Genomic DNA, 18944 nt, shown 5'->3' with positions numbered 1-18944 from the left:
TTTGTTCTGACACATTGGCCTTCCTGCTAAATCCTACATGTGCTATTTGCTCTTCTGCCTCAAGGTCTTTGCTCAGATTTCATCATTTTGGAGACGTCTCTCCTAATCACCAAATAAATTAGCAACTTCCTACCACCTGCCCTCATGGAGTTTATATTCTAATGGGAGTAGGCTGACAGACAAGCATATAAATATGTAGTAGTATTAAATATGTGGGTCGTCTTAGTCCATTTGGGCTGCTCTAACAAAGTACCATGAACTTGTGGCTTATAAACAATAATTTATTTCTCACAGTCCTGGAGACTGGGAAGTCCAAGATCAAGGCACCAGCAGATTTGGTGTCTGATGAGGACCCACTTCCTGGTTCAGACAGCCATTTTCTCACTGTAACCTCGCACAGCCAAAGGGGCAAGGGAGCTCTCTGCAGCCTGTTTGATGAGAGTACTAATCTCATTCATGAGGGCTCTGCCCAGAGGTCCTACCTCCTAATATATATTACCATGTGGGTGCGGAGGGGTAGGATTTCAACATGGGAATGTTGAGGGGATACATATTCAGTCAGTAGCATGTGTGTATTTATATATACTATCATATATATGTGTGTATAATATCTATATATGTATATATATCTAGCCTCTGGTTAGAGGAATTATCTAAGATGATCCAAGAAGAACACATTCTTGCATATACACTCTCTCCCCATATCTTCTCTCTGTTCTCCAGAGCCTCTCTGCACTTGGTTTCTCTCTTAGCATCACAGTAGACTTTTAAGACAGGGAGAAGTGACTGGCTCACAGAGCCCCCTCCAACTTTCCATCTATTAACACCTCCAAAAAGCCACTGGGATTTCTGTGACTCTAAGCAGCCCCTGCTGGCTCAAGCACACCTCTCCCCAGCGCCCAACTATAAGCTTGAAAAGACAATACGCTAGAATCTCTGCTCCAAAAGGGGCTGGGCTAGGCCAGGCCAGACAAAGTGTACTTTGACTTTTTAGGCCCGGGACCCAGAATCAAGGCAAATGGGAGGAGATTCTTAGCCTTTGCAGGAGAGAGTTAAATATTAGGCCCTTCTACTTTAACAGGTGTGTGTGTGTGGTGGGGGGGGGGGGTTGTTTGTTTATTGTTTGTTTGTTTTTGAGACAGGGTCTTACTCTGTCACCCAGGCTGGAGTGCAGTGGTATGATCATAGCTCACTGTTAACCTTGAATTCCCAGACTAAAGCCATCCTCACACCTCAGCTTCCTGAGTAGCTGGGACTATTGGTGCATACCACCACACCCAGCTGATTTTTTTACTTGTTTTGTAGAGACAGGGTCTCACAATGTTGCCCAGGCTGGTCTCAAACTCCTGGCCTCAAGCGATCCTCCTGCCTTGGCCACCCAAAGTGCTGGGATTACAGTGTGAGCCACTGCACTCAGTGTACAGGTGTGTGTTAGCTCTGCCACTTGGTAGTTTGCAACAAGGCACCTCTGGATGCTGTAGATACAGACATGAGCAAGGCAAGGACCGTGCCTCAATAGAGACATAGTCTGGTTGGAGAGAAAGAAAAATGTACAAGTAACTATTATCTGTGATCAAACAGATGTGTTCGAACATCTACTGTGGCAGACCAGGCACTCTTTTATGTGTCAGCAACATAGCAAGGAACAAGAGAGAGCTTATATTGTATAGGGAGGAGACAGATAAGAAACATAAAATAAATGAGTCCATGAAATTATTTTAGGTAACGTTATGTACTGTGGGGAGGGCGGGGGGCAACTAGGGTAATTGGATTGTAAAGAACTGTGTGGGGAATAGGAGATCAGGGAAGGCCTCTCTGTGGAATCAGTATTTGAGGTAAGAACCAAATGCTGAGAAGGAGTCAGGCATGAAAAGATTTGGGAAAAGAACATTCCAGACAGAGGAAATTGCATGTCAGAGGATAAATGCTTGACTTATTCAAGAAGCAGAAAGAAGGCTAGTGTGTTTGAAGCACGGCGAGTAAGGGGTAAGTTGCGGGCAGGGGTTGCAGAGTGAAATGAGGCTAAAGGTAGGAAGGCTCAGCTGATGGAGTACCTCATAGACGCTGGCAAGCACAGGAAGGAGTTCAGATTTCATTTCATGTGCAAAGGGAGGCCACTGCATTGAGTTTTTAGAAGGGGTTGACATGGTTCAATTACTGCTCTTTTTGTTTTTGTTTTTGTTTTTGTTTTTTTTTGAGACAGGGTCTCACTCTGTCACCCAGGCTGGACTGCAATGGCACGGTCACAGCTCACTGCAGCCTGGAACTCCTGGGATCAAATGATCTCCTGCCTCAGCCTTCTGAGTAGCTAGGACTGCAAGCATGTGCCACCATACCAGCTAATTTTTAAAAATTTTTTGTAGAGATGGGGTTCTTGCTTTGTTGCCCAAGCTGGTCTTGAACTCCTGGGCTCAAGCAATCCTCCCACGTCAGCATCCCAAAGGGCTGGGATTATAGGCATGAGCCATGATGCCCAGTCTAATTATTGATTTTTAAAGGTTCCTTTACTGCTTCATGGAGAATAGAGATTACTAGCGTAGTGTGATGGGGGAAAATGGGTACAGAATGATCTGTAACCAAGAATATACTAAATCCTTTGTGAGACCATTTATTTCAGTATTAGACCAGAAAAGTTTCATAAAGGAACTGATCCCTGAAGCCAAGACCTGCTTAGCTAAGTTGCAGTTTGCCCAAAGAAAATTAAAAATTGAAGGGAGAGAAGGGGACAGATTCCAAGCAGAGAGAATAAAACATGTAAAAGATCTCTGACAGATGATGGTCAAAATACAGAGATCCCAGATCCCACAGGGGAAACAGGAGGCATTATATCTGAGTCAAAATTGAGATGAAAGCTCCAAGCAAAACACTAAATTAACATTGAGATTCCTGGCAGCCAAAGCAAAAACTTTTGTGGCTGGGCACAGTGGTTCACGCCTGTAACCCCAGCACTTTGGGAGGCCGAGGCGGGCAGATCACTTGAGGTCAGGAATTCAAGACCAGCCAGGCCAACATGGTGAAACCCCGTCTCTACTAATAATACAAAAATTACTGCATGCCTGTAATCCCAGCTACTCAGGAGGCTGAGGCAGGACAATTGCTTGAACCTGGGAGGCAGAAGTTGCAGTGAGCTGAGATGGCGCCACTGCACTCCAGCCCCTGGGTGACAGAGCGAGACTCCATCTCAAAGAAACCAAAAAACCAGCTTCTGCCTTAGTGTATCAGGCTGTAATGAGGTCACCTATTCTCCAGGCCTTGGAAAAGAATCCAGGGTATTTTTTGCCCACGTGCCAAGGATTTGTCTCTAATCTTACCAGGCTACCAATCTCTCTAGAAATGGTCCCACAGAGCCAAGGCAAAAACAGTCCCACTCACCAGGCCCCCCAGGCACCCAAATAGTCCCCTTACCATGTTGGTACCACTGTCTCAGGTTTGGGCTGAATCATAACCTCAATGCAAAATTTCTTCTGGCCATTTCCAAAAATCAGACCTACCCTTAAAAAACAAAGATCTGGCTTTCCCTTTGTGAGGAAATGCTTCCCTCCCCCAGCTATCTCCAGTTCCTCGGCTCATGGTCTAGCACTACTGTGGGCGTCACCTAGAAGGCCACTGAGATGTGCCAAGGAGAGTGGTGGGGATTTACAAACCAGTCCCCGCCCTTTATGGTAGGTGCCCTCCTGTCCTGCAGGGTCGGACCGATACCTGGAGAGCCGGGATGCCTCTCGACTGAGTGGCCGGGACCCCTCCTCATGGACAGTCGAGGACGTGATGCAGTTTGTCCGGGAAGCTGATCCTCAGCTTGGACCCCACGCTGACCTCTTTCGCAAACACGTAGGTGCCCCTGCCTGACCTCTCAGTAGGAACATGTGTGGAGAGCCTCACCTGGCGGGGACAGTAGGAGATGTTTGGGGAGGAGGGATGCTTAGAGACAAAGGTTGAGGAGAACAAGTAGGCTTCAGCGTCACAGCAGGTGAACTGGACTCCATGTGGTGGGTACTTCCCAGGATGGCCTATAATCAGAACCTGAGGTGGTCAGACCAACCAGGACTCTGATGGCGCCTCTCCTCCACTTCTGCCCACCTCCCCACCCCCCAGGAGATCGATGGCAAGGCCCTGCTGCTGCTGCGCAGTGACATGATGATGAAGTACATGGGCCTGAAGCTGGGGCCTGCGCTCAAGCTCTCCTACCACATTGACCGGCTGAAGCAGGGCAAGTTCTGAACCAGGAGAGGCAGCCTAGACAACCAAGTGGCAGCAGGTGGGGGCATTCTTCTAGGCATGGGGGGCATCAGCCCACCCCAGGCACCTCAGTGGGGTTCCGGGCCACCTCAGGACTCCAAGAGGCTGTGTGGAGCCACCACTCCTAGCCACAGCTGCCATGATAAGTCCTTCCATGAAGGACTGAGAAGGAAGAGTGGGGGTCCAGGGCTGGTGCTGCCCTTCCCTCAGCTCTGCCGGGGCTCTAAGGTCCCTCTATTTATTTCTCAAGCCTGGCTGGCCTCTCACCAGGAGTTTAGGCTGAATGCCTTCCAAGTGATGGAGGAAAAGACCAACTCTGTCCTGGTCTTGCTGTGGCACCCCATCACCCCACAGCTCCTACCTTCTCACCAGATTCCCCTGAATCCAAACTCATGGTGCAAACCTCTACCTTTTTTACAAAAAGATGTTACTGTTAATTTATTGTTTCTGGCACTTCGGCAAACCCTGTAGTTAAATATTCCTCCCACAATAGACACTGGGTTTCAGGCGGAGGGAGACTGCCCTGCCTTGGTCCCAGAGAGGCCCTCTCCAGATGGGCGTGGCCCCTCTTCAGAGGACACTACCCTAGGGCATTTTCTCTTTGAGGTGGAGAGACCCATAAAGCCTTGACCACATCACTCCATATGGGGAAGAGAAGGATCCCTGTCACCTTCTCCTCTCTTCACGGGGCCCTTTTGCAGCCCTAGGCCTCATCTGTGGGAAGGGAGTCCCTGGCCCATACTGCCCCCACCACAGCTCCTTGCCCTGGCCAGAACCGCTATCGAAGAAGATCAGGCCAGAAGGCCAAGAAGGCGCTGAGGGGGATGGGAGGGCAGGTTTTCCAGCCTGGAGTCGGTTCCACCCACTCTGCTGTCCATATGCTTCCTTGTAAGCAAGTCAGCAGCACAGCTACTCACGCTGCCATCTGGACTTATTTTATGTCAATCTGTTTATAAATAAAAACCAATATAGATAGCAGTGTCTTTTTAATCAGTTAACAGCCAAATCACTATGCATTCATTGGACCAGTCATTCCCCTTCTCTTGGTCTTAGTTTTCTCATACATAAAACGAGGCCGAGCGCGCTGGCTTATGCCTGTAATCCCAGCACTTTGGGAGGCCAAGGTGGGAGGATCTCTTGAGCTCAGGAGTTTGAGACCAGCCTAGGCAACATGGTGAAACCCTAGCTCTACAAAAAAAATACAGAAATTAGCCTGCCATGGTGGCACACACCTGTAGTCCCAGCTGCTTGGGGAGCCGAGGTGAGGGGATGGCTTGAGCCTAGATCGAGGCTGCAGTGAGCCATGTTTGCACCACTGTACTCCAGCCTAGGTGACAATTTGAGACCCTGTCTCAAATAAATAAAATGGAGAGCTTGGAAAAAATAATTCCTAAGCGTCCTTCTAATTCCAGCAGTCCCTAAAGAACAGGTGGTCTTCCAAATGCCCACCGGAGCCCCAGCATCACATAGGCCCCTTGGAAAGTCAGTATGTGAATCCAGTCTCCACCCTCAAAGGGCTTCGCTCTGGTGCAGCTAGACAGTAGTAAGCACAGCAGCTATGCAAAGCCAGAGCAGGAGGGAGCAATCTTAGGTCAGCAACTCCTAGGAGCCTCAGTGGCTGGGCATATCCTCACCCATACAGGGTGGGGGAAGATGCAGGCCAGCCCAGCCAGGTCAGGCCTGCACTGTACCCCTTGTGCTGACCAGGAGCCAGGCACACAACTCCAGGGCCACACGTTGTGTTTATAATTGGAGTATAGGGTTTGCAGGAGGAAGAGAAGGCATAGGGGGGCAGCAGGTCAGTGCAGTATAACTTGATAATAACAACCACCAACACTTTTATATCACTGTTTGCCACACGAGCTGCTTACATGAATTAGAACTATCTCACTTAGTCTTCACAACAAACCCATTTTATGGATAAGGAAACTTAAGCTCAGGTCACACAGGCAGGAAGTGCCAAAGTAGGCATTTGACTGCAAAGCTGGGTTCTAGCCAGCCCACCTATGTGCCAGGAAGCCTTGGGTGGATCATTTCCTTTCTTTGGGCCCATCTGGCTATGGGGTATTTGCATGAGGAGACTTGTGAAGGCCCTTCCAGCTTTCACCAGTGACAAGTTCCAATATCATAACTTACTTACAATATATTTTCTACTTGGCCACTGTGAGGTTCTAACCATGGTCACTGTGAAACAATCAGGGTCAAGGCTGCCAAACAAGTTGAGGCCCTCATTTTCTACCAACTCCTTGACAGTGGGATTTTTTTTTTTTTTTTTTTTTTTTTGGACAGTGTCTCTGTCGCCCAGGCTGGAGTGCAGTGGCACGATCTTGGCTCCCTGCAACCTCCACCTCCCGAGTTCAAGCGATTCTCATGCCTCAGCCTCCTAAGTAGCTGTGACTCCAGGCACACACCGCCACGCCTGGCTAATTTTTTGTAGTTTTAGTAGAGTTTCACCATGTTGGCCAGGCTGGTCTCGAACTCCTGACCTCAAGTGATCCGCCTGCCTTGGCCTCACAAAGTGCTGGGATTACAGGCCTGAGCCACCGCGCCCGGCCAACACTGGGATCTGGCAGACTGTGCTGTTCATTCAGGGTATTCCCAGTGAGCACCTTGCCGAACCCTAACAACAAACTTCTAGATGTGACCCTCAAGACACAGGGACTAAAGGTGACACTGGCATATGTAGGCAGGCCAGACATGCTGCAAAGCTGGGCACCCACCCCACCTTACCCTCTTTTCGCCAAGAGTATGTAACTTCCTACTGAGCATTGTTGCGAGAACTCATTGTGCTGAGCTGTTTTTGTACGCTATCCCATTGAAACCTCACAGCAGTCCTATAGTGTAACTACCATTTCCCTATCTTACAGGTGCTGAGAGAGGTTAATTCCATAGCTGTTAAGGGGTACATGTCCTACTGCCTGCAACTCCCTCCCGTGGGCCTTTGTCTCAGATCCAGCCACCATTCAGACTTAAGACCCCTGCAGGCTACACTGGGCATGTCATTAACTTTGAAGGCTGTCAGACAGGAAATGGCCTGGCTGCAGGGCAGCAGGAAGCAGCTCTCTTCAGGGGAGGAGGGCAGTCCTCACAGAGCCTCCAGTCATCAGGAGTTACCTCCTTGGTTGCCCAGGTGACAGCTCAGGTACAAGGGAATGAGACACATCAGGGAGAAGGGGGTTGGTTCACTGTGGCTTAGAGGCATCATTCCCCAAAAGAGCTCATATCTCTTTGAACAACTCAATAGGCATAGCTTTCAGGGACCCCATAAGCCACATACCCAATTGAGTCATTCCCCATAGGAAGCCCAACCTTATGGCTTTTTTAACAAGTGTTTATAGTTCACACAGAAAACTCCAAGTGCAGATAAGTTACAAGTAGGAATCATGTCTACCGTAAGTAATGTTGCACTGAAACAGCTAACATACTTTTATCTGGTTTCCAGACAAAAAGAACTAGAAAGGTAACCAAATGTCAAGTTCTGCAGGAAGGGAGAGGATTATTCACGCTGCCATAACCTCTGGGGTCAAAATTAAATGTTTAAGAAGAAAAAAAAAACCCTCAACTTTGGAAATTGTTTCAAAAGCCAAAAGCCTTCTAATAGTGACCCAGAATCATTAAAAGCGCTCGAACTGGCCTCAGACCCAGTGCACACATGCTGCAGTGTTGGAGAGGCCATTCCGTGAACCCCTGCAGTCCAGTAGCCCACCAGGTGGAAAGGCACAGGTGACAGAGGTCTCATGGCAGCAGCTTCATGTGCTCACCCTCAGTGCTGGGACAGGGAGATGACACTGACTTTGTGCTGAGCTCAGGAGGGAAACACCAAACACTTTGGGAGGTAACAGAGATCTAGGCCCCACCTAAGGCCGAATCGACGGGAGGGTGGGGCATTTTTCTGGAACACTCTGCCCTCCCCAGCCGTGGCTCCTCCCTGCCTGCTGGCCGTGGATTGCATTGTCCAGACACTCTTTGTGGGGGTCTTATGGGACTCCCTAAGATCAATCCCTGAGTTGTAGCAATGGTGGGCCAAATGGACACTCTTCCTGCCCTCACACTGGTGCCACACTCCCTCGTTGGGAAGAGCCTGAAGGTGAATCACCCCTCCTTCTTTACCACCAAAACAAAAAGTGTGGGAAACCATAAGAGGGTCCCAACACTTCTTCCCTCAGCAGCCCTCAGCTTTTTGCAGCCTCTTTACCTAAGTACCCTGAGTCACTGGACGTGGTCTTGCCACCACATTCCGTCAGGGCAGCGCCACAGCTTCCAGCCTCCAGCCGAGAGGCTGTCACAGCCGAGCATCAGAACTGTGGCTCTGTGCCTACAGTGCCAAAGCCACTGCAGGTGCTCACAGAGGCTGGCAGCCCACAGTACCCAGAGCACAGATACTAGGCTGGAGCCACTCAAGTCAGAGATACTCTGCAGTAACTGGGGCTGGGCCGTCAGAAGCCAGGTGGGGATCTACAGGCTGGAGGCAGCATACTAGGGGAGGGCTTGAGACCGAGGGAGGCTGGAGTGATGTGGGTCCCAGGACCTGGAAAGTTGTGTTTGTAACTCTCCTCCCCAGAGTTCGCTCTTCTTGATCATCCTTGTTCTCTCCTGCACCTGGCTGGGCTCATTCCTCTTCCCTATCCCTCTGCCCCTTGACTGGCCTTCCTGGGCAAACAGCACAGATTGTGAAGTGGGAGCTGTGGGGAAGAGGGGATGGCATCCCTGCTGTGGGTTCAGGGATTGTGGCCATGTGGGCCACCCAGTGGACACTGTCCAGATAACATGAAAAGAGGCCATCCACAGCGGCTCAGCTCTCTGCCCCTCATCTGTGGGCCCCACCTCACATTCATAAAGAGGCTTAAATTCTAGGGTTTTTTCCTTCAGTTCAAGATGAGGTTTGTCAGTGAGGTCACAGACATCCAGCAAGAGGGTTAACGGGGCTGCTTATCCCCCTACTTGGAACCCATCACTCCAAGCTGCCTGCAGAGCACCTATACTTTCTAATACTATTACCTAATACTAGAGAGCCAGAGACGCCAGAAATAACCTTGTTATATTTATGTATTTAAAAGATGGTTCATAAATGTACTTAGTGCTTACCATGAAAGACAGTTTTTACCCCCATCTCCAAAAAGAAATAGAACTGATATTCAGCTCACAGAAGGCTGTTAAAGGCGCCAGAGAAATACGTGATGCAGTGGCTTAAAGAGACTGCCAGGAAGAGTGGGGAAAGCTGCCGCACTCAAGTCAATTTGGGAAATTTCATGCAGAACAGCCACTCAATAGCAAGGCCTCTAGGTAAGTAGGGAGAACGCCTCTGGTCATGTCCAGGTGTTTCGTCTGTCAAGGTGCTTCTCCCGGACAGCTATTTCTGCACAGTTCAACACGACTTGAGTTGGCCATCTCAAAACAGCTATAGCCTCAGTTGCTGTGAGGGCACCTCATGGATGACAGGCAAGAAAGGCTTGAGGGAGGGGGGTGAGGCAGGGGGAGCTTGGAGCCGTCATTCTCTAACCCTAAGAGTTGTGGACACAGAGCCGAGCCCAACCTGGCTGTTGCCCAGGCGGGCAAGGAGAGGGCACCGAACGCACTGCCCCCAGAGCCTCGCACTGCCACCAGTTGAGGCCTGCACCCCTCTCTTCCCCGCACACCATAGCCTCTTTTCTTGAGTGCTCTACCCAAACTACTGCCTCACCCCCTAGGAAACAAACATTTGGTAACATCTTCAGAAAGGCTGCTTTCAAGGAAGGCAGCTTCTCAACGCTGTCAAACAGCTTCCTTACTTGAAGCATCTAACTGTGGCACCATCCTTACTGCCCCCAATCGGGGCTTCCAGAAGCAGTGTGGGCAAGTGCTGCCAGCCTTCTGCAGAATGATGAGCACTGGTCAGTCCTGTGCTGATAAAGACTGCGTGTCCATGTCTTTGTTTCTCAAACAGCAGGTAACAACCTCATCTTTCCAAAGAGATAGCTATGCCTGACTTCTTTTTCAGGGCTCTTCTGGACAGCAGCCTCTGTCTCCAGCACAGAGAAGGGCCTGGCATCAGGGGGAGCCCTGGAGCCCACCATGTGCCTCCTGCTCCATCTTGGGAGCAGCTGGACCCTGTCAGTACTCAGTAGAGCCTGGGATTGGTGACTAAAGAGGGAGGTGTAGGTTTTAGGCAGCAGCGCTGAAAGGGGTGGCAACAGGTGACCTGCATGGGAACTAGGACCTGGAGAGACATCACAGAGTGGGGAAGTGTCTTCAGCTCTCAAATTCTGGAAGCTGTCAGGGGAAGGGAGTCCCACAGCCAAGCTGCATTGTGGGTGGGCCGCTGGGTCTGCTTCTAGTGTGTAGTGGGGCCCACAGGGAGCTGAGGAGTTTTCCTGTTTGATTTCCCACACCCGGCCTGCCTGTGGCTGGCCAAGAAGGCACTGTTGAACCTCATGAGATCACAGAGGTAGCTGTGCAGGCCCCGCCCACTTCCATTAACCCTGGTTCTCCCCGTCCCTGTGCTAAGCCTCCAAGTGCCCTGAGAGCTACCTGCCAGGGGTCGGGGGGCTATGGGAGCTCAGGGCAGGCACCTCCCATGCTCCCGCGGGAGCCACCAGGACATGAAGGTCATAGGCCTCTCCTCTCCTCCTCTTCCTGTTTGACCTGAATGCCCCCAGGCCAACTGCCTCAAGGACTCCATCTGAGAAGATGCAGGCTGGGTGTGTGAGGAGCAGTAGAGGGGCTGGTGTGTGCGCATATGTGCACAGCTCAGGACAGAGGCTCCCTGGACTCGGGGCGGGGGGAACTCTAACCCTTGTTCTGCCCCTGTTGACCTCTGCTCTCTGGACCAAAAATGGAGGACTCAGTCTAGACTAGTTCTTAGGGTCTAGGAGCCCCCTTAGGTTATATGTTTATATGCAAAGGCCATTTTTCTGAGAGGCCATAGTTTTCATCAGTGTGCCAAAAAGCTTGAGATCTTCTGCTCTAAAAGCCTCTGCCCCAGCGCTGCCTAGTTTCAGAGCCCCCGATGGCCTCACATTGGGTTTTAGAGCAGGCAGAGAAGCTGCAATGGGGCCACCAGCCAGTCCTCAGAGTCCTGGGTTAAGGCCTCTTCTCCAGGTGGCCCTGTTCAAAGGTTTTCTCTGTTGCCTGGAGGCAGGAGTGACCTTCTGGTAGGCAGGAAACCCTGAGGGTACCTAGGAGGCCTCCAGCCTGTGGGTTGGGGAGGGAAGACAGGACCCCTGGGGCCACTGAAACGGTGGCGCTCAGAGACCTGAGTTCTGGTCCCTTCTGCCACTCTGGGCAGATCCCCTGTCTTCCCACAGGCCCTGTGTCTTGCTCAGTCCACCTGACTCTGCTTCCTCATCCTAGGCCTCAGGTGGGTGGCAGGCCCTTTCCTGCTTGCCCCCTGCCCTCCCTCTAACTGGCCCTGCCCAGCCTCTGCCAATCTGTGTGCCTCCCAGGAGCCGGGACACTCCCGGAGTCCTCTGGGAGCCCTTAAGCCACACTGAGAACGCAGACCCTGGGAGAAGCAGCCAGCAGTGAGGAACCCTGGAACCCCTTCCCAGGGAGAGCCTTCCCATGACCGCCATGAAGAGATCAGTGCAAACACAGGTGTCAGAGCCCTTCATGGAGTCCTGGGGTGAGGAGTCCCTGCCGGAGCTACCCGCAGAGCAGTCCCTGACAGAGCACTCTGACCTCGAGGAGGCTCCCTCGGCGCACACTCTCTATGTGGGCCATCTGAACCCCCAGTTCTCAGTGCCAGTGCTTGCCTGCCTGCTGCGAGACACCCTGGAGCGGCTGGAGATGCCGGTGGCGCGGGAGCACATTGAAGTGGTGAGGCGGCCGCGGAAGGCCTATGCACTGGTGCAGGTGACTGCCCGCAGGGACACCCTGGCCTCCCTCCCCTGGCGCCTGCAGACGGCCCTGGAGGAGCACCTAATCCTCAAGGAGCTGGCAGCCCGTGGGAAGGAGCTGCTATTGAGTGAGGCCCAAGGGCCCTTCAGCCACAGAGAGGTAAGTGGGACTTTTCCCAAGCAAGCTCCAAAGCCTCACCCCAAGGGAGAGACTCTGGGTGGGAGTGGCCTGCGGAGTGGGGACAGAGGGGTGTCTCTGGGGAAGCAGGGACAAATCTGCAAACTTGGGGGCTGCTACTCAAATGACCATGGCTTGCGGCTGGTACTGCCAGCTTTCTCTGGGAAAAACAGAGTTTGCCTCAAGCCCGATGCTCGCGTGAAGAAAGGCCATGAGGGGACCTCCTCCTTGGGTCCTTTTACATTCCAGCCTCTGGGCCTGGGAGACCCTAGAAGACACAGGGGCCCTGATTTTCTCCTTGGCCCAACTCATTTGTTCAATTTACAAACATGAACACCCCCTCTGTGCCAGGAGTAAGACAGGGATGAGAGGCCCAGCCAGGCCCCCAAGGAGCCCTGCATCTGTGGCCAGAGCCAGACAGCCACCCACAGAGCTGCAAGGTGGCTGCGCTCAGAGCTGTGAGAGGACACAGGAAGGTTTGCCCTGCTCTCTGGGGACAGATTCACAGGGGAAGTGAAATCCAGGCTGGCACTTAGGGAGTTGGACAGGGGGAGGACATTCCAGGCAAGGGACACAGAATATGCAGAGGAACCTGGGGGCTTAGAGGGAGTGTCGTGTCTGCAGAAGGGCAAACCATTTGGTGTCCCTGGAGCTTCCACTAAAGGCTGCAGGGGGTGCTAAGGAAGGACGTTGGGCCAGAGGTAGGATAGGGGCCAGGTCACCAAGGCTATCATCCAAGGCAAGGCTGAACCGCTGGCTTTATTGGGTGGGACATGGGACATTAAGATAGGTCACTCCATGAGACAGGTGATTTTGGTTTCTTTTTCTTTTGGTGTGAAAATGATGGTGTTTAAACTGTTGCAGAACTAAAAGGCTCTGTGGCTTACATTTCAACTCCATTTCACACTTGTATGAAGTTTATCCTGTTTCCAAGACTGATAAATTCATCTTATCTGGGGAGCTGCAGGGCTGGTAGGGAGGTGCCCTGGTCTCCTCACCCCAACCCACGCTCATGGAAGGATTGTGAGCAGTAACCATCTGCCTTGAAGTTAGCATCACTAAAGAGGGTTGACAGGAAAGGGTGAGCCTGGAAGCAGGGAGGTCAGGGAGGGGCTGGCTGGGGAGGCCCAGACTAGGAAGTAGCCCCGAGGAGGCTCACACGGAGCCCTCGAGCAGGGCCCAAACCATGAAAGGTGATTCAGGAGGCGCAGAAGAAAGTGGGGATTAGGGCGGACTTGTCAATAGCCCAGAAAGTAGTGGGCAAAGGTTTGAGATCAGGAAGTGGGTGGGGTACCTGGGAGTCCCTCTCCATTCAGGGTCCTGCAGCTGTGTCACAGGGTGCTGAGATACCTGCTGCAATGATCTGGTTCTGGGCCTCAGGGGCCTGTCTGCAACCCAAGTAAGAAAAAATGGGCCCACACGTGTCCCAGCACCCAGCCCTGGGAAGCAGAAATCTCTTCTTCGCCACCAGGCATCCCACAGCTCACCTGGGAAGGGCCCAGCTTGGCAGGGAAAGGAGTGCTGACTGGAACCCTCGATCCAGCAGGGTTTCCTGCCTCGGCTACAGGAGGGTGGGCAGAACTGGGCCCCTCAGCCTGGTGAGGGGCATCAGGATGCCCGTAAGAGTCAGGCTGCAGCAGGGGCCTGACTGGGGGTTCTTGCAGTCCTTCTCAAGGTCAGGGCTCCCATTTGCTGGCTGGACCCATACACTCATTCTTGACTCCCACCCTAGGAGGAGGAGGAAGAGGACAGTGGCCTGAGGCCCGGCCCCAGCCCAGGCTCTGGTGTTCCGCTGCCCACCTGGCCTACACACACGCTGCCTGATAGGCCCCAAGCCCGGCAGCTGCAGAGCTGCCAGGGCCGGCCCAGTGGCGTGTGCTCCGACAGTGCCATTGTGCACCAGGAGATCGTGGGCAAGGACAAGCTCTTCCAGGGTGCCTTCCTGGGCAGCGAGACCCGCAATATGGAGTTCAAGCGGGGTAGCGGCGAGTACCTCAGCCTGGCCTTCAAGCACCACGTGCGGCGCTACGTGTGCGCCTTCCTCAACAGCGAGGGCGGCAGCCTGCTCGTGGGAGTAGGGGACAGCGGCCTGGTGCAGGGCATCCACTGCAGCCACCGTGACGAGGACCGCGCACGCCTGCTGGTGGACTCCATCCTGCAGGGCTTCAAGCCTCAGATCTTTCCCGATGCCTACACTCTCACCTTCATCCCTGTGATCAGTACCTCGGAGACGAGTGGCCCCCTCAAGGTGAGCCTGCAGGACAGGAGGGCCTCTGGGCCTGTCATCTGTCATCACTCAATAAGACGATGGCCTGCGCTCCTGCCAGGCAGTGCTGGGGCAGGGACGGGACTCGGGGCCACAGGAGAAGAGGCTGGGGATGGCCCCTGTGCCAGCCCTGCTGGCCTGCCCTAAGGAATCAGCGAGCAATGCTGAGCGGCCTGGCAGGATGGGGGCTGCCGACCATGAGGGGCGCCTCCAGAGCTGCTGTTGCCCCTACCAAGGTGATCCGCCTGACCGTGCACACCCCCAAGGCCCAGAGCCAGCCGCAACTCTACCAGACAGACCAGGGGGAGGTGTTTCTGCGGCGCGACGGGAGCATCCAGGGCCCGCTGTCCGCCAGCGCCATCCAGGAGTGGTGCAGGCAGGTATGGAAGCTGAGGCCAGTGGGTGGGGTGGGGCGGAGCTGACCCCAGGCCCCTTCAGCCACCCACTGAGCAGCCCAGGGCAAGCCACCATGGTTCCCTGGGCCCTGCATCACCCCGTTTAACCCAAGGGGTTGGAATAAAATCACACCACATCCCATACTCCACGGGTAGGTGGCTGGTGGGAAGGAAGAAGCCCAAGCCCTCTCCTTTTAAAAATCTATGCAGTGGCCGGGCGCGGTGGCTCACGCCTGTAATCCCAGCACTTTGGGAGGACGAGGTGAACAGATCACAAGGTCAGGAGTTTGAGACCAGCCTGGCCAATATGATGAACCCTCGTCTGTACTAAAAATACAAAAATTAGCCGGGCATGGTGGCAGGCGCCTGTAGTTCCAAATACTGGAGAGGCTGAGGCAGGAGAATCAATTGAATCTGGGAGGCAGAGGTTGCAGTGAACCGAGATCGTGCCACTGCACTCCAGCCTGGGCGACAGAGCGAGACTCCGTCTCAAAAAAAAAAAAAAAATCTATGCAGTATCCCCCTTTCAGGGATGCCTGAAACCCCTCACCCTCTACTTGGGCAGTTAACGCACTCGATCTTGAGTGAGGGAGCAGGGAGATTGGAATGTTGAGATGTCACCAGAAAACCCCAAGGACTATACACTGCATTTTAGGGGAGGCCCTAAAGCGGCAGAGCGGGCAGGACACAGTCCCAAGGAAGAGCTTTTTCAAGAGGGAAACGAGGGAGAATGGAGGACAAGGGACCAACAGTGAGGAGGGACATGGCCTGCCCAGCATGGAGGAGGCTCCCTTCCATGGTTGGCAGCCGGCAGCTTCCCACAGGCTGACATGGTTGAAGGTGGCAGCAGGCCGAGGGGCCTGACTTTTCCCCTAGCTGAGAAAGCTCCCAGGCTCCCAGGCTTGCCTTCCTCCCTCAGTTCGGCCCCAGGTGGAGGATGGACAGGCCCAAAACCAGGCGGGCTTGGCCACATGCTTTTCCCACGTCCCCTCAGAGGTGGCTGGTGGAGCTGGGCAAGCTGGAAGAGAGGGTGAAGGCGCTGACGATGGAGAAGGAGCAGCTGCAGCAGCACGGGCCTGTGTCCTGCACCTGCTGTGTCCTGTGAGGGCGCTGGGGAGCAGGCAGGACGGCACGGCGCTCTCCACCCGAGACCCAGGGATTTCCTGGTTGAGCCTAAGGCCGACCAGTAAAGCCCATGTGGGCCGTTGAGAGGCGGACAGGGGCTCCCTCAACATGGCACATGAGCAGGCGCCCATGTGGCTTCAACCCTGACAGACCCGTCTGTGTAGCCAAGAAATTGCTCTCGGCCCTGTCCCCAAACGACTTCACTTTCAAAAAGAATGTGTAAAACCCTGCCCAGAGCTCCCCTAGGGCTGAGCTATAAGGGATTGTCCTTCTCCCTAAAATGCTCATTTGGCCCAGGCTGAGGGCTGTGACTCCAGTTGGCTAGACAGTGCCAGAAAGGAATCTGTCATCTCAGGAAAGCCCCTCACAGATGGCGAGGCATACTTGGTGACTGTGGTTCTCAGGGCAAGAGGCCACCCTGCAGCCCCCACCCCTGACTTGCTGAACTTGTGACTGTCAAAGCGCCATTAATAAATTACATGCACCTGGGACAAGAATGGTTCTTTCTAGGACACTGGGTCAGCCGGTCAGATGCTGCAGGGTCATGAGTCCCAGGCCTAGCCCACCTCTGTCCAGGAGGCAGAGGACAGACCTGCAAGGGCAGGGAGCCCAGCCCCTCAGACTCCAGTCCAGCTCTGTCTTAAAGACCAGGGGCCGTGGGGCAAAGTGCTATACCTCTGTGCTTCAGTTTCTTCATCTATAAGACAGTGACAATGGCCAGGGGCATTTTGTCACCATCGAGCCAGTGCCCTGTGTCTACGCCAGCTGTGGCACAGAGCAGCACCTCACACTAAGGGTCTCAGTTCCTTTCCAAGACCCCTCTGGTCCAGTAAGACCATTAGCTTGAAACAAACAAAAAAAACCAGACTCCTCCAGCTGCTTCCTGCCTCTGGCCGTTTCTCCTGCTGTCTCCACCAGCCGAGCCAGAGGCTGTAAAGCCAGAGTCTGATCACACTCATGCCGCACCTGCGCCCATAGCCCTCCAAATTCTTCAAGAGCAAAGCCCAAACTTGATGGCCTACATGGTTCTCCACCACCTAGCCCAGCCAACCTCAATGTCTTCCGCCCCTTGTGCAAGCCACTTCAGCCACACCCACCAACTTGTTTCAATGTGCACTCCTGCCTCGGGGCCTCTGTGCTAGAAAGCGGCCTATTTCCTTTCCTCTCCACCTTAAAGTCCATGCTTAATTTTCCACCCACCCTATTTTAAAGACACCACCTCCCAGCACTGCCACTCCCCTGCTCACTTCCATCCTTGGTCTCCATCTATGAACTGCCACACTCTGTAGCTTATATTTGGTGTTTCCCCCACTGAATACCTGCTCTGGGGGACAGGGGTTTGGGTATGGCTGGCATACGGTAGACACCCAATAAATACCTGCTGGTGAGACAATTAAGGATACTCCTAAATTTGGGGTCTGAGCCACCAGAAAATCACCAAACCTTGTTGAACAGGGCATTTCACAAGACTGGTGTTCCATAGAACACACTTCAGTTGATCCCCTAAAACTTGAATCCCCTGGCCACATCCAGAGCAGACACAGATGAGAACTTTGGAACCCCCAGCCCTCCACTCACCAGCCAGGTGACATCTCCTGGGCGATCACAACTGCTCTGAGACCTGGTTTTCCCACTTAGCAAAGAGCACACAACTCCTGCCTTGGCTGCCATTCATGCTGGTTCTAGGGACCACTGTGATCATGGACACCTATATGGTGGCAGGTTACCAAACTCCTGCTGCTCACCCCGAGCTGCCCCAAGGTCACCAAGACTGTTTGAAAACTATACAAATGTGTTACTCAAGAAGGAGGAGTGGCATTTCTGAGCACCTTCCATGGTCCAGGTACCATGCTAAATGCTAGTCCAGGCACCACAATCCTCGGAAATGTTTTTGGGGGGAAAACAGCAGATTTCTACAAAGGAAGGGTGAAGTCAGGCTTCAGCCCAGCTGCTCCAGACTGCTAAGAACTGCCCAGATCCCCTGGACTGAAGGAAGTCACTGAAGGGAAGTTACACATAGCTGTGCCTATTGTTAGGTCACATTAAGAAAGGAACGAGGAATGTGACCAGCTTTCCTCCCCACGAGGGGGAAGCCTCCGGGGACGGGTCAGTAAACACTGGGCACAGGTTGCCCTCCTGTAAATCCAGCTTCAGCCCTATCCTGTCTGCCACAGCCAGCGTGGCGGGGCTGCTTGGGCTTTGCAAGCCCTGGAGAGCCATCTGGGATCTCTTTTTTCAGAAACCTTACATATGTGGCCAGCACTTGACAACTGATCAGCCAAAGTGATCTTAAACGTAGGGGCAGGAACTTAATTACTGGGAGGCTTTTTCATGCCACCCACACACCCAGCCATTGTGGGGAGCCATGATGTCAACAATGGGCGTGTCAGACCCTCAGTTTGGGGAATGTTTGAAAAAAAAATGGGCCAGACGCGGTGGCTCACGTTTACAAAGCCTGTAATCCCAGCACTTTGGGAGGCCGAGATGAGCAGATCACGACCAGCCTGGCCAACACAGTGAAACCCCATCTCTACTAAAAATACAAAAAAATTAGACGGGCGTGGTGGCAGGCACCTGTAATCCCAGCTACTTGAGAAGCTGAGGCAAGTAGAATCACTTGAACCTGGGAGGTGGAGGTGGCAGTGAGCCAAGATCATGCCACTGCACTCCAGCCCAGGCAACAGTATGAGACTCCGTCTCAAAAAAAAAAAGACTATTGACCAGGTGCAATGGCTCATGCCTATAATCCCTGCACTGTGGGAGGATCGCCTGAGGCCAGGCGTTCAAGACCAGCCTGGCCAACACAGCGAGACCCTGTCTCTCTATATAAAAAAAAAAAAAATTTTAATTAGCTGGGCGTGGTGATGTGAACCCGTAGTCCCAGCTACTTGGAAGGCTGAGCCCAGGAGGTCTGCAGCAAGCCGTGCTTG

The 18944-nt window shown here is 53.1% G+C and overlaps 2 protein-coding genes and 1 long non-coding RNA gene across 22 annotated transcripts in view; 2 read left to right on the top strand and 1 right to left on the bottom strand.

The window, feature by feature from the left end:
• SCMH1 (Scm polycomb group protein homolog 1) overlaps positions 1 to 5211 on the top strand; it is a 207393-nt gene extending 202182 nt beyond the window's left edge. For 18 of the 19 annotated variants that reach the window (XM_030823588.1, XM_030823582.1, XM_030823586.1 and 15 more), the window contains 2 exons: positions 3686 to 3828; positions 4093 to 5211. In XM_030823588.1, the coding sequence (XP_030679448.1) occupies positions 3686 to 3828; positions 4093 to 4218 (269 nt within the window). In that variant the 3' untranslated portion in view covers positions 4219 to 5211. Of the gene's footprint in view, positions 1 to 3685; positions 3829 to 4092 lie in introns of those variants that run through there. The other variant, XR_004032568.1, reaches the window with a different exon arrangement.
• Positions 1 to 17598, bottom strand: part of LOC105740626 — a 29094-nt gene extending 11496 nt beyond the window's left edge. Inside the window, exons 1-2 of the long non-coding RNA XR_001116697.2 lie at positions 13716 to 17598; positions 3700 to 3879 (exon numbers count right to left, since the gene is read on the bottom strand). This is a non-coding gene — a long non-coding RNA (uncharacterized LOC105740626). The remainder of the gene's footprint in view (positions 1 to 3699; positions 3880 to 13715) is intronic.
• On the top strand, positions 10700 to 16503 carry SLFNL1 (schlafen like 1). Of its 2 annotated transcripts, XM_012511413.2 has the most exons (6): positions 10700 to 10820; positions 11501 to 11572; positions 11658 to 12210; positions 14132 to 14476; positions 14731 to 14874; positions 15884 to 16503. In XM_012511413.2, exons 3-6 carry the CDS (start codon positions 11776 to 11778, stop codon positions 15992 to 15994), a joined length of 1035 nt encoding a protein of 344 aa, XP_012366867.2. In that variant the 5' UTR covers positions 10700 to 10820; positions 11501 to 11572; positions 11658 to 11775; the 3' UTR covers positions 15995 to 16503. The 2 variants fall into 2 exon arrangements, with proteins under 2 accessions (XP_012366867.2, XP_030679459.1); XM_030823599.1 differs by lacking the exons at positions 10700 to 10820; positions 11501 to 11572 and adding an exon at positions 13304 to 13309 and having other exon boundaries at positions 11776 to 12210; positions 13961 to 14476; positions 15884 to 16006.
• Positions 17599 to 18944: the final 1346 nt, after the last annotated feature.

This window comes from Nomascus leucogenys, chromosome 12, assembly GCF_006542625.1.
Source record: "Nomascus leucogenys isolate Asia chromosome 12, Asia_NLE_v1, whole genome shotgun sequence".
Lineage (NCBI taxonomy): Eukaryota > Metazoa > Chordata > Mammalia > Primates > Hylobatidae > Nomascus > Nomascus leucogenys.
The sequence above is the reverse complement of the archived record's forward strand: the minus strand, read 5'-3'. Positions and strand labels throughout refer to the sequence as shown.

Bases quoted from the DNA above. Each gene is read 5' to 3' on its own strand.
- SLFNL1 (XM_030823599.1), top strand. From the start codon at position 11,776: ATGACCGCCATGAAGAGATCAGTGCAAACACAGGTGTCAGAGCCCTTC. The intron at 14,477-14,730 runs GTGAGCCTGCAG...GCCCCTACCAAG, and splicing joins AGACGAGTGGCCCCCTCAAG to GTGATCCGCCTGACCGTGCA. The intron at 14,875-15,883 runs GTATGGAAGCTG...ACGTCCCCTCAG, and splicing joins TCCAGGAGTGGTGCAGGCAG to AGGTGGCTGGTGGAGCTGGG.